At 47.0% G+C, this 24,694-nt stretch overlaps 1 protein-coding gene across 4 annotated transcripts in view; it reads right to left on the bottom strand.

The window, feature by feature from the left end:
• Positions 1 to 4,013: 4,013 nt before the first annotated feature.
• Positions 4,014 to 24,694, bottom strand: part of Frmd6 (FERM domain containing 6) — a 76,152-nt gene continuing 55,471 nt past the window's right edge. For 3 of the 4 annotated variants that reach the window (XM_052185708.1, XM_052185706.1, XM_052185707.1), the window contains exons 7-14: positions 22,258 to 22,413; positions 18,889 to 18,954; positions 17,867 to 17,935; positions 15,666 to 15,840; positions 11,893 to 12,228; positions 10,831 to 10,962; positions 7,673 to 7,764; positions 4,014 to 5,332 (exon numbers count right to left, since the gene is read on the bottom strand). In XM_052185708.1, coding sequence (XP_052041668.1) covers positions 5,048 to 5,332; positions 7,673 to 7,764; positions 10,831 to 10,962; positions 11,893 to 12,228; positions 15,666 to 15,840; positions 17,867 to 17,935; positions 18,889 to 18,954; positions 22,258 to 22,413 — 1,311 coding nt within the window. In that variant the 3' untranslated portion in view covers positions 4,014 to 5,047. The remainder of the gene's footprint in view (positions 5,333 to 7,672; positions 7,765 to 10,830; positions 10,963 to 11,892; positions 12,229 to 15,665; positions 15,841 to 17,866; positions 17,936 to 18,888; positions 18,955 to 22,257; positions 22,414 to 24,694) is intronic. The other variant, XM_052185709.1, reaches the window with a different exon arrangement.

The following is a 24,694-nucleotide window of genomic DNA, read 5'->3' on the forward strand; positions in this document are numbered from 1 at the left end:
TCCATGGCCAGGCCCAAAAGGAATTACTCAAGCCAACAGGTTCCTGGAGGTCCTCACTAGGCCCCTGCTGATGACTGTCGTCTGGGTGCCCTTTGCTTGGCTAGCCCCGTGCAGCCAGAAGAGCCTCATTCAAGCAGTCTTTCCTAGTAATACCTCTGCTTTTTTTCTGTTTCCATTCCTCATCCCTGCCTCTGTGCCAAGGAAACACCTGTGTAAGCCTCACATATTCCTGCTGTACTGGGTTCTAAAAAAACAAAGCACTTACTTAGCAATTTCACTCTAAAAATGTGTTGTTCTCCAAGGGCATTGGTTAGGTTGCTATACGTAATTGGAAAGGTTTTGTACACTCTTGGGTTTAAAACTCCAATGGCTGGAGAGGTGGCTGAGCAGTCCCGAGCACTCACAGGGCAGCACCTACTCATCTCTAGAGCAGCTCCAGGGGACCTTTGCTGGCTTCAGACCTGCACACAGACTCATGCACACATGCAGATGAAACTACCCAAACATTTAAATTAAGAAAAGAATTAAATGCTACTGCATCATTCACGAGCTACAGGATCTTGGGGGCAAGGTTGTTTTCTCAGTGTGAAATTTGAAGAACTGCTTTTCCAATAGTTAGAGGACAGGATGGATATAAAGTGCCTGCCTTACACACACAAGGACTGGAGTTTGGATCCCCAGAAACCACAAAAGAGCTGGGTAGCTGTGGTGGCCACCTAGAAGCTTACCTCCTGGGAGGCAGGGGCAGGGATTGATTGGGCAGTTTGGCTGGACTAGCCTAGGCCAGTGAATTCCAGGTTCAGCCTGAGGCCCCGCCTCAGTGAAGTGGAAGGAGAACGGGGACACAGTCTGTGTTAACTTTGGGCTTTCACACACATTTGTGTCATGTAAGTGAAGGGAACTTGGATCATAGCTCACAGTACAGTGTTGCTAGCTTGGGGCCCTAAGCTCAAACCTCAGTATTGCACCCAAATACTCAGTCTCCCCCTACCTCTCATTTGGACTCTAGGCTTCTAAAGGGCTCTGTTCCCCAAGAGCTAAATGTCTGTTTACATTCTGAAACCCTTGTCTCTACCCCTACTCACCAGCAGCATCTAATTTAATTTCTCAAACAATCCTTGGGATTCTTACTGCTACTTTGTAGCCAAGAAAATCAGAGTGAAGAAACGTTTGGTTGTGTGTGTGTGTGGGTGTGTGTGTGTGTGTAGCTGGGCTCTGGAGAGAGATGTCCGAACTCAGCTTGACTCCTTCCCTTTACACCTCGGCCTTTACCTTCCAGCCTTGTGAATACAAGCACACAAAAACAATAGAAACCAACACCTCAGAGACAGCTTTAAATGTCTATGTTTGAGTTATTGCTTTAATTTTGTTTTTTAAAGTAGCCCCTTTAGAGTCAGAGAGAGAGAGAGATGTCTTAATGAGCCAAGGGTCTTGCTGCCCCGCCAGAGTTCAGTCTCTGGAACCCACACAATTGCAGGGAAATCAGCTTCTGCAGATGCCCTCTGCCTCTACATAGGTGCTGTGGCATATGTGTGCGTCCACAGGTACATACAATAAATCAAAATGTAAAAATACACACACTCACATACACATACACACACACATACACATTAAACTAGTTCTTTTAGCCTCTGATGAGACAGCAGAGTGTCTGACTTTGCTCCAGTGTCTGGAAAAGCCCTTGAAACCTTGCTGGTTATCTTAGCTGGCAGTAATCACTGCCCCATAGATATGAGAATCAACACACACTGTTCTATTATGGGTAATGCAGGCCTGGTATGCCCAGAATTATTATTATTATTATTCTTCTTCTTCTTCTTCTTCTTCTTCTTCTTCTTCTTCTTCTTCTTCTTCTTCTTCTTCTTCTTCTCCTTCTCCTTCTCCTTCTCCTTCTCCTTCTCCTTCTCCTTCTCCTTCTCCTTCTCCTTCTCCTTCTCCTTCTCCTTCTCCTTCTCCTTCTCCTTCTCCTTCTCCTTCTCCTTCTCCTTCTCCTTCTCCTTCTCCTTCTCCTTCTCCTTCTCCTTCTCCTTCTCCTTCTCCTTCTCCTTCTCCTTCTCCTTCTCCTTCTCCTTCTCCTTCTCCTTCTCCTTCTCCTTCTCCTTCTCCTTCTCCTTCTCCTTCTCCTTCTCCTTCTCCTTCTCCTTCTCCTTCTCCTTCTCCTTCTCCTTCTCCTTCTCCTTCTCCTTCTCCTTCTCCTTCTCCTTCTCCTTCTCCTTCTCCTTCTCCTTCTCCTTCTCCTTCTCCTTCTCCTTCTCCTTCTCCTTCTCCTTCTCCTTCTCCTTCTCCTTCTCCTTCTCCTTCTCCTTCTCCTTCTCCTTCTCCTTCTCCTCCTCCTCCTCCTCCTCCTCCTCCTCCTCCTCCTCCTCCTCCTCCTCCTCCTCCTCCTCCTCCTCCTCCTCCTCCTCCTCCTCCTCCTCCTCCTCCTCCTCCTCCTCCTCCTCCTCCTCCTCCTCCTCCTCCTCCTCCTCTTCCTCCTCCTCCTCCTCCACCACCACCACCACCACCACCACCATCATCATCACAAGGTAATTTTAACTGAGAAGTATAATAATAAGAGACACCTTAAAGGCAAAAAAAAAAGTTAACTTTATTGTCTCTCTTACCATGAAACACCTATAAGAAATAATTACAAAATAACACCGTTGCTTTTTCTTTTTTACATACTTTTAGTATCATGCTGACATGATGATCCTTTCACAGAAAGGACTGTTTACAGCTCACTTAGATATAAAGCTCACTGTCGCAAAGACAGGTGCAGATGGCGCGGGGAGGTGACACACTGGGCTGGTACATTTACCAGCAACGGACACGCTAACAAGTGCAGCATGAGTAACAGCTTTATACTTTCCTCCTTTTAGTTTTGAAAATGATTTCCCAATACAAAATTGTCAGTTCTTCAAAGTAGATTTCCACATACATCCGTCTAAGATTCTATTGTGGGTCAGAAACTAAAAACTGTTCCCTGGCTGATTTTGTCTTTGAAAATCTGTAAGACTATTCCCAAGTCCGCCTGGAGGAGGGCAAATGACTAGGACAGCCCGGGCAGAACCCTGGAGACTGGATTCTGGAGCAGAGAGAAAAAAGGTTTAAAGCACAACCTGTTCAATTATGCAACTTTTCCATCTTTGTATCTGCAAGAGACGCCGGGGGCTGTGGGGACGCACAGCGCCGCAGTCTGGGCTCTGGAGAGCACACGCCTCACCAGGGTCTGGCCCCTGGGTGTCTGAGAGCAATGATGAGATTGTGTAATGACTCCAAAGCAAAAGAAGCCATCAGGCGACTGACCCCTTTGCTCTTCTTTGAGGACATTGAGACACTTAGACATTCTGGCATCTGAAACTTTGGTTCTTCTAAAAGCATTCGACAAAAGCAAAATAAAGTCATGAGCACAGGACTTTTTTTTTTTCCTTCTTTAAAGTGTCAGGTGAGAGTTTCTGGATGAGACCCTGCTGAGGCCGTGCTGGCACAGGGGCTCTGAACACTGACCTAGCCAGGGGGAAACACTGCTATGTTCTGCCTGACCCTAAATCTATTTCTTCCTTACTTGGAAACATAATTTTGTACAAAAATATGAGTTTCTTTAGAAAATAATACATAGTCTTCTTTTTAATAAAACCCGGCAGATAGCAAAAATGGAGTATCAAAATATGGTAAACAAATGCTGTAAAATACTAAATCATTAAAAACATCTAGAAAGACATTGTGCTATGAAGTTCTCCCCTCAAGGGTGAGCAACATCTTCAATGTAGATCGGGTTGATCAAACTCATTCTCCTGGCTTGGTTTCATTATTCACTGTAACAGCAGCAGGCCCCGCCTTAAAAATGGCCCTTTCTCCATCACCAATAACCTCTGCATCCTTTTACTTCAAAAGGAATAGAAAGACACTCTTGGATTAGTGGTCTCCAATCCTACTTCATGACTGTCTCTACCTGGTACACTTCAAATCAATCTCCCAGCCACAGGAGACTGGTTCACACTGGCCTGGGGTGGGACCCAGGCATGTTTTAAAAGCTCTCTGGACAAGTCTATTTATGCAATCAGGGCTGAGAATCTTGGCCAAAGGCACACATGGAAAAGTCACTCTTAACTCTACATTTATCAACTGATTGTCTGTGGCTAAGCATCTTCGACATTAAACAAGGAATTCTGTGTGTGCAAGACATACACTGAAGTCCAAATGAAAAGCCACTAAGCTTCAAACACATATAAACACAGAGTCCCATGTATCTAGATATGTATAACATATACATACAGTCAGGGTATCTTGTTAAAGCAGAAACTAGCATTACCATCTGTTTGCCACCATTAAAAACCAACCACCAAACAAATGTCTTCTGAGACATTTCCATTGGTTCTTAACATACACCATCTTTGTAAACTGCAAAATGCACCATGTCACGAGCACAGGCGAATCCCAGAGCTTCCTGGGAGGCTCCTGGAAGAACAAAACAGCGGACGTAGCACTGTCCATGCGTGAAGGAGCCCAGGCGTCCCAGCACGCCTTCGGGACTCCTGAGTGGGGCTGCCATCACATACGCATCTTTGGCTAGAACTATACGACTCACACCAACCTCTGTGAGGCAGCAATGGCTATGTACTAAGAATGGCTCTCCATAAAAGAAGAGAGAACTCCCTCTGTCCTCCTCACTGTAAGCACTTCATGAGGGCGTGGCTAAAAACTCAAAAGCAAATAGGCAAGTCAACGTCTTTCACGTGATAAACACATATTTGAACTGGAAAACAAAAGATGAACAAACACTGCAGTCTAACAGTTTGAAAACCAGGTAAAGCCGGAAAGCACGCTTCTTTCTAAAGGTGCAATAAACATCTGGGCACTTGTCTTCCTTTTACATTCTGTGTTTCTTTTACCTCTGCATAATACTTAAAGTGCAACTGTCCCAAGGCTTTTGTTTCCATCTTGAATATTATAAAGAAAGAGCTAAGTTTGGGGTGAAAAAATTATGGCACAAATAATGTGTAAAGACCCTCAGACTCCACAGCCTCCAGCAGACAGCGGCTGCCCGCAGGGCTGCCCGCGGGGTGACTTAGACAACAAACTCTGGGACTTCGTCATGAGTGAGGTCCAGAGAAAAGTACTTGCTGGTTCTTTTCACTGGAAAAGCATCTTGTATGTTGACACACTGCTGAGCCAAGCAGCTGTTGCAGTAGAGACCGCTCTCATCCAGTTCATGGCCACACCCAAACGTGTAGCTCTGAGCAGTGTCCTGACACAGGCCAGCAATGCGCAGGAAGTCTTTCTGGTACAGTCTGATGTCATCAAGGCTCAGGCTATGCCGATCGGTGGAAGTCTTTGGTTTTCGACATATTGTCTGCAAGATAAGGGATGGGTGAGAAAAATACAAATATAGACCATGTGAGAAGGTAATGCCTCTGCCTAGCAGAAACAGCTGCTGCAAACCAAAAAAATGTCGAGTAGTCCTTTCATGTTAGAAATGGCTTTTCAACCCGTGTGTGCCCTTCTGGGGGAGTAACTGAGTATATCACAATGCCTGGCCTGCCAAACACTCAGCTGGTACAGCTGTGTGGCAATTCTCCCAGTGTATATAGCCAGCGCAGAGTCAGGGGGGCAGCCACTCCTAGCATCTGTGAAATGGAGCAACTACTGTAAAGGAAGGCTATGTGATAAAAATACTGGTTTTTGTTTTTCTTTAATCCGGATAGGGCAGTTCAACTTGCTAATACCTCTCCTGCTTGGGTCTGTTAATATTTTAATAAGAAATGGAAAAGCAATTATCACTCAAAAAACAGAACTTGAAGAAGAAAGTTTTAAAGAGTCCAGGGTATAAAGTGTGTCCTGGCTGCCCAAGGCTGGGAGGGAACTGGGGTTTCAGAGATGGCTTAGCCGTTAAGAGCACCGGCAGCTCTTGCAGAAGAGCCAGGAGACCTCCAAGCACCCACAGCATGGTTCTCAACCACTTGTAACTCCGGTCTCCAGAGAACTACACACTCTTCTGGCCTCCACAGGTACCTAATGCATGTGCACACATGTGCACATACACATACGCAAAAATAATTTTTGAAATGCAGAATAAAAAAGCAGTTCGCTGGAGAGATGGCTCAACGGTTAAGAGCACGACTGCTCTTCCGATGGTTGTGAGTTCAAATCCCAGCAACCACATGATGGCTCACAACCATTTGTAATGAGATCTGATGCCTTCTTCTGGGGTGTCTGAAGACAGCAACAGTGTACTTACATATAATAAATAAATCTAAAAAAACAAAAAGCAGCAGTTCATGGTCCTGTCCTTCCAAATGCCACCAGTGGGTGGCCAGCTCTTTGAACTCATGATCCCAAGTAGTCTTGGTGGAAAATAAAAAAGTTAAAAGCTGACTCAGATAATATCACAAATTGGAGATGGTTACTGAGTAGTCAAGAAACCAGACAGTCTTAAGTTTGCTGGTTAGCACCACAAAGGACATCTTGTTGGGAAAAGACACCAATTTGCTAGACACAAAAGTTCCAGGAAGACATTTTGCTACAAAGTATCACATTTGAGTAACATCAGCTATACTGAATAACCCCTTTAACTTACTAATAGTCTTCCCAGGTCTCAAAAGGACCTCAGATGTGGAATTATTTGGTCATTGCCACAAACCCTCAAGGCCCACAAATGCCCCAGAGTTTGTAGGCTTGGCATTTGCTGCTCAGCTGCAACACCTATGATGTCCAGGGATGGCCATCACCACAGCATATATGGGAGGCCGTATGCAGTGAAGCATATATGGGCAGCCTGTGCAGTGCAGCATATACGGGTGGTCGTGTGCAGTACAGCATATATGGGTGGTCGTGTGCAATACAGCATATATGGGTGGTCGTGTGCAGTACAGCATATATGGGCGGCTGTGTGCAGTGCAGCATATATGGGAGGCTGTGTGCAGTGCAACATATATGAGAGGCTGTGTGCAGTGCAACATATAAGGGCAATCATGTGCAGTGCAGCATACATGGACTGGTAGAGCTAGCCTCTAAGTTTCCATGTCACACATACTGTTTAATATTGGGAATTTTAGAAAAATATTTAGTAAATATCATTTTCACAGTATGGGCTTCTTTTATGGAAGTACAAAAAATGGGTTAAAAAGGTAGGAGTAAAAAAGGAAGTAAGAAAGAAAGAGAAGGAAAGAAAGAAGGAAGGAAAGAAAGAAAGAGAGAGAGAGAGAGCGAGAGGAGGAAGAATATAATAATACAGTTTCAGAGTTGAACCAGGGGTCACAGCTGGCAGACAGTCTAGCCAAGCACACTTTGGAAATCCATCTGAAAGGTAAAGTGGGGTAGAAACTGCTCTTCAATAGTATATTCAACAGCAACCTTTCCACCTGCTGAGGTGACCAGTCAGCCCAGAGACACACCACACAGACTCACACAGCCTCTCTCCCTCTCAGGTGTACACACTCAGTTAACCAGAAGCCTGAAGACCAGAGGCTCCCACCCAGAGGGAACTAGAGAGTGTGCAATAAAGTATACAGTTCATCCAAATAAACTCAAATGTAGGTGGAACTTCTAGAGAAATGAAAAAAAACCAGCATTCAGTGAGGATTACGTCAGGAAGCATTTCCTTCTGGCCTTTTGCTCGTTTGTACAAACCGCAGCCTGATGTGAGTATGCCTGCTACTCCAGTTGCTAACATGAAGGTTTCAATCCCCAGTACCTGTGGAAGAGAGTCGGTGCTCTGTCCACGCAGCTTGACAACCGTTTCCGAGGAGCTGGAGGTGGACGAACTGATTTCCTTCACAATTAACCCTGAGGTAAAAGAGAAAAACACAGTGACCTCCTCACATCGCTCTCCACATTCTCTAACAAGTACCACTACCAACTGTGAGCACTGCTGGGCCTCTCAAGTGACTCCTCCTGCTGCTGCTGGTGGCCTTGGCTCACAGCTGGTGGCACACACTCTTTGGCAGGAAGTAAGGGGACTCTAGGAAGGGGTGGCTGGGGTAGGGCGGTTCAGGAATGAGCCATTTATAATGTTAGATGGAGGTCTTAGGTGTCAAGAGGCCTCTTCACCGCATCTGCAGATCTCCCTTCTCTCCACACATCACGAGAGGAACACCAATATCACCTAGTTTTGTTTCCACGTGGACATAAGATGTGGGTTGCTGACCTCTGCTGTCAGATGGCCGGGGCGGGAATCTGCCCAGACAATTAACCGGCTGTGTATCCAGGCCAGTTCTTAACTCTGCCCACATCTCATTCACTTCCTTTTATACACAGGCTGCTACTCAACTAACATTTTAGTGATGACTAAAGAGTTGTGGACAACAAGGGTCAGGCGCTCCTGCTGGTTAACAGATCACAGCCTCCACCGCAGACGCCAGCGGGAAGAGACCAAGACATAGACAGCAGTGAGAATTCAGCACTGAGTCTCATTGGGCAGCACAGCTCTTAATCACCTCTGTGCTCTGAGGAAAGCTCAACTTTCAGAACTAGAAATCTAAGGCTGACATTCTCCCTTCTGACTTTAACAGGTAAGTGATGTGTCCCTCCAAAAAATGTTTCAGAGGCTAAAATTACCAGCTCCAGCTGGGGATCGGACTGAACACCACTAGAGTTCTTCTTGATGAAACAAGTGAGGGCCCACGGGAGAGGCGTGGGACAACTGCTTCAGAGGGGTGGGGCCCCCACCTTATAGGAACTTTTACTCAGATGCTGCTAGCAGCCCAAAGCCCAGCGTGCACCTTGAAGGCACACAGGACTCAGTGACTTGTGAAGCCGTCCCTGGCTCACACACAGGCCTTTAGAATACTTGGGTGACGCTCAGGTTTGGGCGTGGTACACTGCACTGCCAGAGGCCTTCTCCATAGACTCATGAGGAGCACGCACCCACAGGACTGAGGGGCTCCTGCGCTGGCATGGATACTGTTCGACTGTGTGTGGGTTCCCTGGTGCTCTTGGCGCCTCTGTCTGGGAACAATCTCTCCAAGCCCACAGCACCACTAAAGAAGTCAAGACTCAAACATGGCTGCCTTCATCTGTATTCAACCTGAGGTCAGGGTCCAAACGCAAGGCTCATGTGGCAGAGAAGCTAGAACCTGGGGTGAAGCAGGGAAGAGACTGGAAGGCCCCATGGCCCCAAAGTCACATCTGACATGTTATGTCTTAGTTTCATCACTTTTGCATAACCTGTGCTTTCCTTGCCTAGCTTTCGAATTCTGCATGGTATCCTTTGACAATCTTATGTAAAGGCTAATAGTCCGGTGATCGGGCAATTCAACTATCCACTGTTTGTCTTTCTCTTTCACTACTAAAAAGACACACAAATGTTTATTAAATATTATTAATGGCCATCCTATTTAAAATATATTTCTATTTAAAACTAAAAAATTAATAATCTCATAAAACTGAATGCAGAAAGAAACATAATATGAGGCACTTCCCAGTGGCATTTTGGTATATACCACTTTAAATTTTCTTTTTACAAACACAAATATGTAGCATTTCTCAATGCACTTATATGCATACAGTTGCGGGTCTACATTTAATATATAAAGAGACAATTTACTACAATAAAGAGAATGGGTCGGAAGGTCAAGGTCGGCCTAGCATCATGAACCCGGTGTGGCGAGGGCCCCATTCTCCATCTACAGGTCTGGCCTGTCCACTGTGGTTCAGGCTGAGCATCTACGAGTTGTGGTTGGGCTGAGTGAGCAAACAGACTCCCACAGAGAACTGTCCCCTGGACTCTTGTACAGGAAGAGCCAGGATGGCACAGCGTGTGTCTGTCTGCTTCCCCTCTCGCAGCTGGTCATCAAAGCCGGCAGTGGCTAGAGGGGAACTGTCCAGGGCTCTCTTCCCGTGCGGGCTCCCTAAGTCTAAACCTGAGGAACAGAGGAGACTGATGCGACGTGTGAGAAAAGGATTAAAACAAACCGTCGCTGCTGCTTCGGAGAATATTATACAACCTCGAGCTGAAGTTACAGCGAAGGCATACTTGCTAGAATTCATGCAAATATAAAACTCAAGAGTGTCTGTCTAAAAGTCAGACTGGCTTGCCACCCTGTCTTGCAGATCCTTCTATTCGGATGGCACGGTCTAGGACAGGAAGCACACGGAGCCTGGGGGCTGACTTCTGCTGCTAGCCACGGGCACTTGTCTTGTTAATCTCAATTATTTTTCTCATGTACAAAATGGGAAGAGGACAGACTAAAGGATCTTCAAGGTTCCTTCCAGGGCCATTATGTGGTTCTCTAGTTCTCAGATTTATAACGGCAAGGGAGCAAGGGTGGGAGGGAAGAAAGAAAGAAAGAAAGACAGAAAGAAAGAAAGACAGACAGAAAGAAAGAAAGAAAGAAAGAAAGAAAGAAAGAAAGAAAGAAAGAAAGAAAAGAAAAGAAAGAAAGAAGAAAGAAAGAGAGAAAGAAGAAAGAAAAGAAAAAAGAAAGAAAGAAAAGGAAAGAAAAGAAAGAAAAGAAAAAAGAAAGAAAGAAAAGGAAAGGAAAGAAAGAAAGAAAGAAAGAAAGAAAGAAAGAAAGAGAAGGAAAGAAAGAAAGAAAGAAAAGAAAAGAAAGAAAGAAGAAAGAAAGAAAGAGAGAAAGAAGAAAGAAAAGAAAAAAGAAAGAAAGAAAAGGAAAGAAAAGAAAGAAAAGAAAAAAGAAAGAAAGAAAAGGAAAGGAAAGAAAGAAAGAAAGAAAGAAAGAAAGAAAGAAAGAAAGAAAGAAAGAAAGAAAGAAAGAAAGAAAGAAAGAAAGAGAAGGAAAGAAAGAAAGAAAGAAAAGAAAGAAAAAAATCCAGTCATCCTACAACACAGTGTCCAGGACTGAGTAGAAGATGCTAATGTTCTGGAGGCAACAGCTTGCCCTAAGCGCTCACCTGAGTGCCCGTTCAGCTTCCTCGACAGGAGCATATCTTCTGTGATGTAGATACACATCTCCGGGCTGACTTCCAGCGACTCTTCGGTCATCGGCTCCAGGTCCCTGGGGTCATCGACCAGCATCTCTATTTCTGAGACACAGGCAGGGAAGAAGACATTTGATGACCCAAAGGAAAATGAAGACCACAACCCACAGGCATACCACACATGTGGGGTCAGCCAGTAAAGAGTCATATTCGGAAATGATAGGGACAAATTCTCAGCATAACACGCTCCTTTCTGAAAGGCTGTTGTTACCGGCACAGCTTCTCATGCCGTGGTTTGATGCCAATTGCTCTACTCTTTAAGGAAGAGAAGCTGTCCAGCCTACTGCCATGACCCAGGGCTCCCAGATGCTGATGGGTCACTAGCACCGGGGCCAGGAACTGCTGACCCGCGCCCACCTGACCTCCCACTTCCCACAGGAGCTGCCTCAGAGCTGCGTGAAGTATACAGGAGGCTGACATGCCGTGCAGTTTATCTTAACAGAGTCTATAGGTTTCTTTCATCAACCCTAGATGTTACAGATCTAATGTGACATAGAAATGGGCTTAAAAAGTAGCACGTGAATGCTAAACCTGCCTGGCGCAGGCTGGGGGGATCTGTTGCTTTATCTCAGCGGAGAGTAATTTCCTAGCAGTCAGGTTCTGTATTTCTTTTATACTAACTGTAGCTTTGGTTAAAAGGTAGAGCACTCAAGAAACGCTCTGGGAGTTAATCCTATATACCAGATGCAATTTCAGTTTTAGAGAAAGAGGAGGACATTGAGCTCTGTGGACCTAACCACTGCCTTGCTTCTTATGGGGATGAAAAACATAAGGCATAAGGGCTGCAGGGTTTCTGTCCCCTCTATGTCACACAATCCGCCAACCCTATAGTTGCAAAGGTCCCTGGCAGACACAGGCAACGCAATCAGGTCTCTGGGGAGGCAACAAGGCTTCTTCTCTCTCATCATTCCTTTCACTTCCCAGACACCAGCTCTACAGGACCGACACGTGGACAGCCGTAGCAACGGACGTTACCGTCATCTTGCGAGTCCTCTTCCAGGCGATCTTTGCCTCCACTCTCAACCCCTGAGGTGTGGGAGCTGCCGTGGCTGGTCATGGAGCTGCAGGTCTTCAGCTTGCGGTGCATGGCGCTGCCTGAACCGCCGTCTTCTGGACCTGGGTCCCGGGGCTTAGTGTCTGCCTCGATGCCAGACGTGTGGGAGCTGCTGTGGCTGGCCGTGGAGTGGCGGGACAGGCGCTTATGCTTCACACTGCCCGCGCTGCTGCCGCTGGCACGGGATCGCTTCTCCAGCGGGTCCATGTCGAGGTCCAGGTTGTCACTGATGTAGGATTCCCGGTACTGCTTTTTCTCTGTGTGGGAGAACACAGCTGAGCGGCGTACTCAAGCAAGCCAGGTCATGAAGACTGTCAGGCTGAGGTCAAGGGCAGCCTCCCTGAATCTAGTCACTGAGGAATTCTGGGAACTGGAGCTTGACACACACCACCATACAAGGAATAAACACCAGGGCAGCAGAACAGGGGATCAAGGCGGAGGCAGACTTTAAAATGAAGCTGCATTATAGAGAAGTGGGCTCCTCAGAGTCACGGCATGCCCCTTCCTGTCTGTTCACTGCTACCATCCACAGGGATACAAGGTCAAAACTGAGAGCACCTGACACCTTGCAGAGCAATGCGACACTGCACAACAGCCACAACGGGCTTCTGCCTTCTGCAAAGCTGTCAGAATAGCATGTTAAACATCACAATCTGGTCCTCCACAGATGATTCTAGAAAGTCAATGAACACTTGCCAGTGTGCTGACTGCTGTCCATTTTACATGTCTATATGTTCCATTGGGCTCCTGATGCCTTAGGTGCTAAGCCTAACATGACAGGAAATTTCTTTCAAGGATTCTAAAACGTAGCTTTTCAAAAGTAATCCAATACTGGCTTTCTCCAGTTTGACCAAACAATGAGGCATGAGGCATGGCCTACCATGGTCGTCATTACCATGGTCGTCATTACTGGTTTAGAGACACACCACCTGCCCTCTGATTGGTAAAAAACCTCAGATTTAACAGATCAGTGTTGTTGGTTGACATGGTCAAAGTCAGACCCTGGAAAGCCAGACACTAGGATGGCCTCTTAGCAAACACTGAGCTAAACACACTGGAAGTTACGTCTCAGCTGAAAGCGGTGCTGTGCTCAGGTGGCATGCTTATATCTCAGGTTAGAAACATTTCAAAGACACAGTCTATCCTCCTTGTCTTACTACGGATGAGAAGGAAACGCAGCAGACGAGTGCTGAGGACGGAGGACATTGAGGACATTTGAGGAACATTAAACTGGTATCATTTCAGACTAGCAGCCTGGCTGGAATCTTGGGGGCCTGCTCACGGATACAGCCTGCTTCTTGGCTAAGTGGAATCATTTGCAGCCCTGATGTGTGCACACAGCCCTGAACCTGCGCCTCCACTGGCTCTCCAGAGGAAAACGGGTAGTGGACGAAAGAACAGAGGTCTGGGAGATGCAGCCCCATGCCTCCTGATCACGAGCGCTCACAGCCAGATCATCAGAACACCCATGCCCTCTATAGAGTATATTTTGGAATAAATTGTGGTAAGTGTGGCTTCTTGGTCTGGGACCCAAGGATGTTCAAGTAACTGCAGCCGATGTTTTTGATGAGTCAAGGCTTGCTTCTTTCCCTTATGGGCCCCATGGCAATATTCTTGTAACCATTTTCTATAAAAATGGTAAGACAGTAGTATCTCAGAAAGGTACATAGACATGAAATATAAGAACATTCCCTCATTTATCCTCCTAACGCCATAAAAAGACTTTTCTGGTTAAAATAGTCCACAGGTAACATGTGGATGAGTGGATCTGCATCAGAGCGAGCTCACAGAAATTTGGAGTAACAATTTCTTCAGATCTGAAGATACTGCTAAGTAAAACAAACAAACAAACAAACTTTCTTTGTAAGAATCCTGCCTCTATCATTTATTTAAACTCGACCAAATAAAAGATGCAACATGCACCTTTTCCAGTCCTCCACCCCTACTGTGCTTTGAGTGTGCCCCTCAAACTCAGGTTGGAATTCCAGTAGTGCTGTTCAGGGTGAGGCGTGGGGCTGTTCAGAGGTGACTGGGCTGTGGGAGCTCTGTCCTTCCTCACAGAGCACGCTGCTGTGGGAGTGGCTTCCCACACTCCAGTGCCTGCTCCTTGCCCTTCAGATGCGTCAGGAAGTCCCTGCCTGACATTGCCTATGCATCAGCAGCCTGGGGTGTCCTGTTATGGTGGCAGAGTGAACAGACACTTGTCACTCAAGCTCCCAACACACTGAGGGAGGGGGCCCTGGCCTCCAAGAGCTCGGCATCTTTCGAACTTTCCCTTATCTCTGCAGGGAGATCAGACTCTCAAGGGTCCCCCTCAAGGTCATGTGCATCAGTAAATGCTTTGGGTTGAGAGCTGAAGGGACAGATAAACCTTCTAAGGCGCCGTGGTAGCCGCTCATCAATGAGGCACACTGGGAAACAACCTTGGGCTCTGTGCCCGGTGGGCTCATCTGCCCTCACAGGCTCCCTCACGCACATTTGCCTCCCCAGTGGATTCCTCTTAGTGTTCATGCCAACCCCGAGGTGAGTCAACCTGGGAAAAATGGGCAGTCTGCGGCAGAAGAGTCATGGTGGCAGACGGCACGGAGTGAGTGATCCGTCCCTCATCACTGTACAGTCAGGGACTCCACATACACATCTGGCCACACCTGGCTTTAGAGAAGCTGATCAGATGCACGTCTTTAGGGTTGCTTTGTTACACAGAGGGAGGACAGCCCTTGCTTCCCATGGGAGCACTGGTCAGCATTTGTTTCCTATACAGATCTAAAGCAGGAGCCACTGTGCCCAGGGCCCAGGCAGCCATCCCATCTCTAATCTAATTTGACAATAACCACAGTAGGATTCTGTGGAACAAACTGAAAGCAATTCCAAGCAAATATGTGACACTCACGGCCTTTGGGGATGAGGAGCCAGTGTTCACTATGTGGAGGAGGCCCAGGGCGCCCTAACCAAGAGAGAAACTGCTAAACTCAGGTCTGCAGCCAGAGGCCCCAACATGGACTCCTCCCTTGTACAGCTTGCCTCCCCTCAGCAACAGTGCTAGGACCTCAGACGTAACCTCCAGGTCCAGCACATCTCCTCAAAGCCCTGACAGGGCCTTGGTCAAAGTCCTTGGATGGAAAAGGCCTTCTCCATTGTTATTATTATAGGGCCATCTTAAGGACCCCCCTGCTGTCAATCAGAGAAGCTGTGGTCTATCTTCACTTTCACTCGGGGCTGGGAAAGCATCCCACTGGAAGGGAGCATCCCACTGGAAGGGAGCAGCTTCCTGCAGACAGCAGCAGACAGGAACTCTCAGCACTCTGATATAGAGGGTGCCCACCCTAGTCCATTACAAGCTTTTCAAGTCAGGGGCTAGAAACTCTGAACAGATGAGGTGGAGGAGCCGCTCCATCAGTCCTACAGGACTGCAAACTGAATGGAACTTGGCTCTCAAGCTCTGGTCCATGTCTCTAAAAATCCCATTCTGGAGGTTCTTAAAGTTTCTTGTTGCTGGCAGGTAGAGTCGGCCAGCAGAGACAGCTGGGCATGGCACTTCACATCTGTAATGCCAGCACTCAGGAGGCAGAGGCCTGCATTGAGAATTCCAGGACAACCAGGAAATTCTGTCTCATAAAAAGAGGCCAGGGGAGGCAGACACCCTCTGCTTTCCCCATGTGGGACCGGGACTCCCGCCGTCCCGCCACCGGCTCACCTTCGCTCTCCTCCTGCTTGCGGAGGTGGCGCAGGACAGGCTGCAGGTTCATGTAGAGGCGGTGGCTGTTGCTCAGCAGCTGCAGGAGATGCCGGGAGCGCGTGGGGCAGCCTGTGTAATACACCAGCTTCCTGGCGGACGGAAGGCCATCCGGCAAGATCTCAAACTTCTTGCCCTGTGGAGGAGAAATACGAATCAGATTACGGCAGAACACTTTACAAATTGCCAAAGTCCCCTTGATTTTTAAAGTAAGATCCTTATAGATGTGTGAAGTTGCACTGACCATCCTCTGAGGGACGTCTCCTCATCAGAGCTGTCAAAGGACAGAGGACACCAAATTCAGGGTCTCTGGGAAACCCCAACAGTGGGATGGGATGGGTGTGTTCATCTTCTTTATCCTGGCACCAGAGACCCCTCCCCTCCAGATGTAATCCTAACACCTTCATGTAGCAAATGAGAAATGGAGCTGAGGCAAAGCCCAAAGTCCAAGGCGGACTGTCGTTCACAGAGATTGAACTACATTCTTTTAAACCACTGGTTCTTCAACTTATTGGACCCCAATCCTGAGAGGGCAGTATCTGAGCACTAAGCAGGCATCAAGTCACTTAAACCTCACAGACGTCTACAGTGAAAAGCCTGCTATAACCGTCTGAGAATGAATGAGAAACTGAGTCACTAGCTCAAGGTCACACGTGTGGACTGCACTGAGACACTTGTGAAGATGGATTCCTGTCTCCAGGCTAGAATCTTGGGATCAAAAATCCCTTGAGGAAGGGAATAAGGCTGAGAGATCGGACATCTTCAACAAAATCTTAACTAAGAGTGACATGTGAGTTCCCGGGGTCATCAATGATTACAGTACCCTAGAGTCTTAATATCATTACTGATCCTGGGTCATGATTTTCAGTGTTTTGTTTTGTTTGAGCCAGGGTTTCTTTGTGTAGTCCTGACTATCCTGGAACTCACTCTGTAGACCAGGCTGTCCTCAAACTCAGGGATCTGCTTCTGCCACTCAAGTGTTGGGATTAGGTGTGGTGTGTACCACCACAGCCTGGCTATGATTTTCACAGTTCTGGAAAAGGTCCAGACCATGGCAGCATCAGTGCGGAGTGTGGGCAGAACATGCTCCAGTTAACATGTGAGTGAGGCCAGAGCAGACAGCACCCAAGGAACGATGTAGAGTGGGGCCTTCTGACTAGCAGGCTGCGAGGAGCCTGTGCGATGCCAACAAGGTAAGGTGGCCCTTTATCTGCACAGGCCTCTTGTCTACAGGGAGAATGCGTGTCCACACATCCTCAGCTACAGCTTTTCCTGGCCTACTTTTCTCAATTGTTTCAGAGTTCAGTAAAATTGTGGATTTTAGTGACCTCCAAACAAACACAGATGATAGTGGCTGCAATGCTTTGAGTGCTACCACAGTGAACATGACTGTCATAGAACTCGCTTCATCCTCAAGCTCCTGAAGATGAAGTGCTTCCTGTTGCTTGCAGCAGACTACTGCAGACAACTATGAGGCGAATGTTAATAACTGGCATTAACAGAACCATCTTTTTATTTCACTTTCATTCTTCACTCGAACTAAGAAACATCTGAGGCCACCAGCAAGCCTCCACACTGACTCGGTTACCCTGTGGTGCCCACAGGCTGTCTGCAGTGGACTTTTAAATGGTTCTATTTGACCAATTTACCTTGTGTCCCTGCATTTTCCCCTGCTATGGTTCCAGTGACTTAGGACAGTGTGGCAGATACTGGACACACAGATGATAGATAGCTTTTGATTTTAATTTGCTACTGACATAAATGACTGGTTATGAGGATACTTAAGGAAGCAAATTGTCAGTTTTTATTTTTAAGCTTTTTAACATTTACTTATTTTGTGCATGTTGGGGTGTGTGTGTGCAAGCCACTCTGTGTACTGGGGACAGGTCAGAGGCAGTCTTGTAAGTCCAAGGGATTCAACCCAGATTGTCAAGTTTGGCTGCAAGCCCACCATGGCGAGTCATTCTACCTGCCCCTAGCTTCTACTTAAAAACAAAATAAAACAAAATAAAGACTACCCCAACTCCATTCAAATAAACAGACTACTTTTGCTCTTGGACACAGTATTTTTCAAAGTGAAACCTCCCAAATTCTCAAAAATCAACTGATGAGACTTCTTTCTCCACCCCCCCCCCCCATTTCCTAAGTTACTTTAGACTCACCACAAACACCAACTTCCCAACATTTGTCCAGGGGAAATCATACAGCAACTGTTTCTCCTCTTCTAGGTTCTGTGGAAAGAATTTCGGTATATAAGGAGTTAAGGGGAAACAGGATAGATATCCTCAAACTGTCTTGACTTATTATTATTTTTAATATTTATTTATTATTATATGTAAGTACACTGTGGCTGTCTTCAGACACTCCAGAAGAGGGCATTAGATCTCATTATGGATGGTTGTGAGCTATCATGTGGTTGTTGGGATTTGAACTCAGGACCTTCAGAAGAGCAGTCAGTGCTCTTAACCACTGAGCCATCTCTCCAGCCCCTATCCTGACTTATAACAAAGTAAAATTCAGTAATTCAAATCTGAAACAGTCCTAAGCCCTTTTATGGAGAAGGGCTGACAGTAACTAAGATCAACAACAGCCAGCAGCTCCTGTGCACTGCATGCACTGGCCTTCAGAAGGCCACTTTCCCTTAGTTCTATCCCTAAGTTTAAATATTAAGTCCTAAAGACTCAGACACGCAGCAACCGGGAAGGGACTGAGACTTCCAGAATTGGATGTTTTCCCTACACTGAAGATAAGACATCTTTATAGCTTCATCCCAGGGAGCTACCTCCCCTAATCCCTGACATAAAGCTAAGGTTTAACACTGTCCCACGGACAGAAGGGAGATGGTCCCCACCCATTTATGGGACAGCGTGTGTCTCGGACAACTGTAATGGATGTTGAAGACCTGGGTAGGCGCTTTCTAACAGGAGAAAAGAACACTACAGTTCATAAGCCCCAAGGACCAGCGCTTGGGTAGCGACATTGACATTCTGTGAGTGTCACACCTGGGCGCATTGTCTGCCCTGTATTTCCTGCTAAGGGGACTGTCAAGCCAGGCAGAACCATGCCACCCACAGACTAAGCCACCCACCTCTGTGCTGACAATAGGGACGCAAGGACGGAGCCCTGGCGGGGTCACACAGGCATTCTCTGTAGTAAGACCTACCCACCACCATTTAATACGAACCTGAAAAATCTGTATTCCTCGCATGGTCAGTCCCAGGGTCAGTGAACCTTCAACCTCCCTTTTATCCTGACAGAATAAAGTTTCATGGAAAAGTCAGTTTTTCTTCTTATAATAAACAATTGAGCAATGAAGAAACAAAAAAACTGTTTTTTTTTTTTTTTTACTTAAAATAACTGCTCAAATCTTTGTTTCCTGAAAGACTTAAGAAAATCTTGAGTATTTATTAAACCAACTGTACCGTTTTCTTCCGACTCTTCAGGTTTAGAGCTCAGCACTGCATGCATACTTCTGAGACTATTCTAGGTACTCAGGTCTCAGAGAACTCCAGCACACAGGCACCCATGCTGCCTGCCGCATTTGAACATTCTCACCTTCCATTTCGTGCTTAATTGATGAGCTGATGTTAGAATGTGGGGGCAATGGTCTAGTTACAGTCTGAGAGGCATCTGACTTTACCGGTTTCAAATCTGGTAACTTTCCCAGCTCCCTATCTGAGATTCAGTGACCAAACACTTACGGCTCAACTTAAAGCTTTATATTGCTAATTTGCTGATACGATATACATTCTACTGCTGTGTATATATGTGTGTATGTAAACGATAAAACTTAAGCCATTTTAACTGTAAAAACATAGGACAATTAAAAACGTGCTCGGATTTGGCCAATCTTTAAGGACTTAAGTGTAATGAGTAAGGCACGAAGCCTTAAAAATTACTAATAAATTTTTTTTACCAGATATTGCAAGACAATAAGTGAATATTATCAAATCTTTATTAAGTCCAAAAGATGTTTAGGTTTATTTTATATGCCTGGGTATTTAGCCTGGGCATACGAATGTGCACTTAGGGCTGGCAGAAGCTGGAAGAGGGCTCTGATGCCCTGGAACTGGAGTAATGGATGGCTGTGGGCCACTATGTGGGTGGCAGGCATATAACCCATGTCCTGTGAAAGGGCAACAACTACCCCAAAGCACCGAGCCACCTCTCCAGCCCCTCCATCTTTATTGTGTGTAAGGCCAGTTTTTTCAGGATCACAGGAAGAAGTGTTAGAATACGTGGTCTTGCCTGGAATATAAGAGAAGAAACTAGTCTATTTCTTTCTTGGTCTTCCCATCTAATCAATTTTTATGTCAAGAAAGGCACATGCACTGCTGGGCTCAACGGGACCTGCTCCATTAGCATACAACTTCAGGGCAGGTTCCCTCCCCAGGCTGTGCACAGGCTTTCTGAAGTAAGACAGGGCCAAGACAGAGCTGCAGTTCATGTCTGAGGTGAGTATGGGGAAGACAGGCACAAAGGTGCTTGCTTCCTTCAGCATGTTCTGCCTTTCCCTTTATAAGCTGTCCCTATGTGAGGCCGATGGAAGGGCTTGAGCTCGCCAAGTGGCGGTGCTGTCAGGAAGCAGTACCTCATATCCCGCTTCAGTTACAGCTTTTTGTTAAACGTCTTTTTAAGGCAGACAAGACAGTTTATTTTTTCTTTCTTATTTTTTTTTTCTTTTTGGCTTTTCAAGACAGGGTTTCTCTATGTGTCCCTGGCCATCCTGGAACTCACTCTGTAGACCTGGCTGGCCTTGAACTCAGAAACGCACCTGCCTCTACCTCTGCCTCCCAAGTGCTGGGATTAAAGGTGTGCACCACTACTACCTGGCAACAAGACATTTTTCTATGCAGTGCAGAACCATATACTAAGCAAATTTTTTCTTTTTTTTTTTCAAAAAGATTAAATTGTACATACCAACTTTATTGAAAGATTAGTTTCTAATCAGGTTTCTTTAAACTAGCAAGCTTCCCCAGCAAATAAGGCAAAAAAGTGTTTCTGAACACTTGCTAATATCACAGGCATCCTGCCTTACTGTTACTGCGTGGACCCTCTGGCCTCCACAGTGCAGTGTTTCCCTTACTCAAGAGATGGGTCCACAGCCAGTACAGCTGCCAGGTCCCCAGGGCCTCTGACATCCCATCCCAAGGCCAAACTCTGTCCAGTGTACCATTTATATTTCTAATATACTTCAGAATAGGAGCTGATTGTCTCAGATGCCACTCACAGGAATTTTCTCATGTCAAGTGAGATGTCACAATGAAATCTCTCAGAAAAAGTGAGTCAGGCCATTAGGAATTTAGACAGAGATCTACGAGAACTCCATATGCCTTCCTAGGATGGAGAGGCAGTAACTGTGAGGGAGCCAGAGTGAAGGAGGGAGTGTTTTGCACTTTGGAACCAGCCAGGAAGATGACATTTAGTAACACGATCACCCAGCAATATGACCAAACATAATCTGCCCGACAATGGTCCATTTATACTAACTCATCATAAGGGGTACAGTGCAGGCAACCAACATATCAACAAAATTCCATCATGCCCGTCATGTGACAGGTACTGTTTTAAATATGGCTCCCTGGTCGCTTTCTGTAGACTCCAGTCCTAAGGGGTAGGTAGGTCCCAGTGCCCTTTAAGCTATGAGAACCCTGAAGCACAGAGATGTTAAATGCTTTCCTAGGGTCACTGGGATTCACCTCACGGTCAAACCCCACCCGCCATGTTTTATCATCTCCGTCTCACTGGGTTTGCAAATACACCTTGAGTACTTGTAAGAATCCAGTTCTAGTCAGGAATGACCCTTGTAAGGAGAGGGAAGATGCAGAGAGGCGCAGGGAGAGAGGCCAGAGCACGCTGAAACACAGCACGGGCGTGGGCAGAGCATCCCCACAACGTTCTGTGAAAACTGAGGCCTGGGACACACAGGATGCAAAGAGAAGACAGAGCGCCTGAGCCTGTGCTGCGCTTAGCAGATGCAGCACACAAGGAGTGAGCCGGGGCTGCAGCCACCTTCCTGCCACCTGGTTTTGCAACCTTAATGAATTATTTAACTTTCTTAAGCCTCAAGTTTCCTGGCCTATAAAATGATCACTTCTTATGCAGTGGTGGGGGTTTGAAGAAAAAAAGGAGGCAAGCAGTGCTCTGTCTGCACGGGGGGGGGGGGGGGGGGGGGAGGGGGGGGGAGGGGGGGCAGTGGGAACATTTCCATAATTAGAGAACATAATGAGGGTGGGGCTTTCACAGGGCAATATTACAATGTTATTCACCAAACAGGTTGCAAAGGTTACTCTTCCAGGCAGATAAAGAACCACAGCATAAGCCCGGAAGAGCCGGATTCACCATCGTAGCTCTTCATTACCACACATTACAAACACTTAAGAAATCCTACATGCTGCTTCCAAGTGAGATCATTAGGCCTGATCTGTGAAACCATAGGCAGGCCAAAAGAACATCCACGACTTGTTATAAGAGGAAAGCAAAGTTCTCGGGTGAGCTGAAATCTCGTTCAGGAAGGAGTACACTCCAGGGGCTGGGCAGAGGATTTTCCTACCTTGTACAGTCTGTAGTAATGGATGGCAACGTCATCCAGTCGGACGGCCTCTTTGATGTACTTCAGATATGCCTCAGAGGCGGTCAGCGCAAACTGGTCTTTGTGCATGTTCGGAATGTGCTTTAGGATGTATTCCTTCCCTCTTCTGGAAACAACCTGTTGGAACATCGTGCCCCCAAATGACAAGAGGATGAGAAGCTAGAATAGGTCACGTAAAAAGCTGGATAATTCTCATTAGAAAATTCCAATTTTATCCTACTTTCACTATCTTCTTAGGCTACTGGGTGGGACCAGCTAATGTTAAAAGATATAACGTCCACTTGGTAGAACAATCCTAATTGGGAAAAAGTCCCTTGCAAACTGAAGTAATGTCACACACTTCATGGACTAAACTCTTAAACGATGGTACCGTGAAAGACACAGATGTCAGAGAGTGCCTGCAGGGATGGAGTCCCACTAACTCCCACAATCTCACACAGAACATGAAACTATAAGTGCTGTCTGGGGAAGGTAAAGGATCAGGCAGGATTCTTTGGAACACTGGTTCTCACATGAGAAGCCAGGGACTCTACTTGAAAACGTAGGAGAAAACAGTTTCAATTCCACACTCGTTATGATTTACTGAGGCTTAGGTTCAGGTGGTGTCCACCAAGCTTTCAAATGTCAAAGACATACAGCACCCAGCAGCTGCACGCTGAGGGTGTTGAGAAAGGCCACGCTGATTTCAGATGGGTCTGAGAACATGGAAAGCCGGCGGCAACATGAGCAGAAGCAGGGGCTTCGGACGCCGGCAGTGGGAGACACTGGCGAGGTTTTAGCTCTAACGTGACTTCAGAATCTGTTGTTCGCTGCTTACTTTTAATACTTCACAAAGGACTATTATACATGGAGGATGGTGGTGGTGCATGCCTTTAATCCCAGCAGTCAGGAGGCAGAGGCAGGAGCATTTTTGAGAGTGCTAAACCAGCCTGGTCTACATAGGCAGTTCCAGGGAAGCCGAGGCTGCACAGAGAGACCCTGGTTGGGGCTGGGGTGGGTTCAGAAGTTTAAGGCATCCCAGGAGCTGTGTAGACACATCTGTACAGTCACTAGCTGAATGGTGCCAGAGCAACCAGTTTAAGAAATCAGCCAGATCCCGGAGTGTCACACTTGGGAGCCAGGACTTCACCCCACAGGCAACTGGGGAGTTCCTGCAGGCACTGTGCAAGTCAGAGGCTTGATCCTCTCAGATGCAAGCCGCAGAACACCGAAGCAGGAATACCTCTGCAGCCCTGTGCAGAGGTCTGAGACCCAGCGAGGGAATGTGGAAGGGAGGGATGCAGTGGACATGGAAGGAAGCCAACAGCGACAAAATGGGGACTAAGCGGGGGACAGGAAATGGGGTGGGCACATCAGAGTATGGGGGTAGGATGTGGTAGAGGCACAGGGCCAACCTGAGTCCACGTGATGCCAGGTTCTGGGCAACCAGGCCTCTGGCAGCCTCTAGCTCTCGGAAACCAGGGATACAGTTGGAGGGCTACTTCTGTGGAGGTGGAGGAGAGGAGCACTGACTTGGGGTGTTCCGAGTTTGTGGAACTAAGGAATGAGCAGCCGCCTCTCTGTACAGTGCAGACATATTTAGGAGTAACCTGCACATTCTGGAGGTGGGCATGAACAGCCGTGATTGGGATGACCTCTCCCTGGTGTAAATGGCTGAGTGTCGAGTGCAGCGGAAAAATTCAGCAAAAGGAGAGAAAAGTGTCTACAGAGTCAGGCAACAGAGAGGTCATCAGTGACCTTAGAGACAGCATATGCTTGGCTGAGGGGAAGCAGACAGGGGGAAGAGGGCTGAGGAACGCACGCGGGAAGGAAGCAGCTGGAAAAGCCAAACACACTTGGCCTAGCTTTTGGGAAGCTGGCCAGGTGGTTGTGCTTTGTGGGTGCAGGTGACTCATTGTTCTGTGAACATCAGTCGCAGGGAGTGAGCCTGAGTCTGAGCCAGAGCAGAGGACACAGGACAGAGGGACACAGCAGCCTGCAGTGAGACTGACAACCCACCAGGCCAGGGAGCATGCGTGTGAGACCACTCCTGCCAGAGTGACCTACATCGACCTCCTCACGACAGAAGGGGTGGCTCCTCGCCTGGCAGGGAAGGACACAGAGGTCAGTGCCAAAACTTGATGTAGATTTGTTTCCTCAGCCCATTAAAACTGTGAATGACCTCATCTCTTGAGAAGTAATCATTTTTTCCTCAAAGGGGGAAAAATGCACTTCACCTGGAGGCCGGAGAGTGTCACTGCTAGCCAGGCGTGGCGACACACACCTTCAGTCCCTACACCTGGGAGGTGGAAGCAGGTGGATCTCTGTGAGTTCAAGGCCAGCCTGGTTCTACAAAGTAAGTTCCAGGACAGCCAGGGCCAAACAGAGAAAACCTGTCTTAAAAAAAAAAAAAACCCAA

This window comes from Apodemus sylvaticus, chromosome 6 (genome assembly GCF_947179515.1).
Source record: "Apodemus sylvaticus chromosome 6, mApoSyl1.1, whole genome shotgun sequence".
NCBI lineage: Eukaryota > Metazoa > Chordata > Mammalia > Rodentia > Muridae > Apodemus > Apodemus sylvaticus.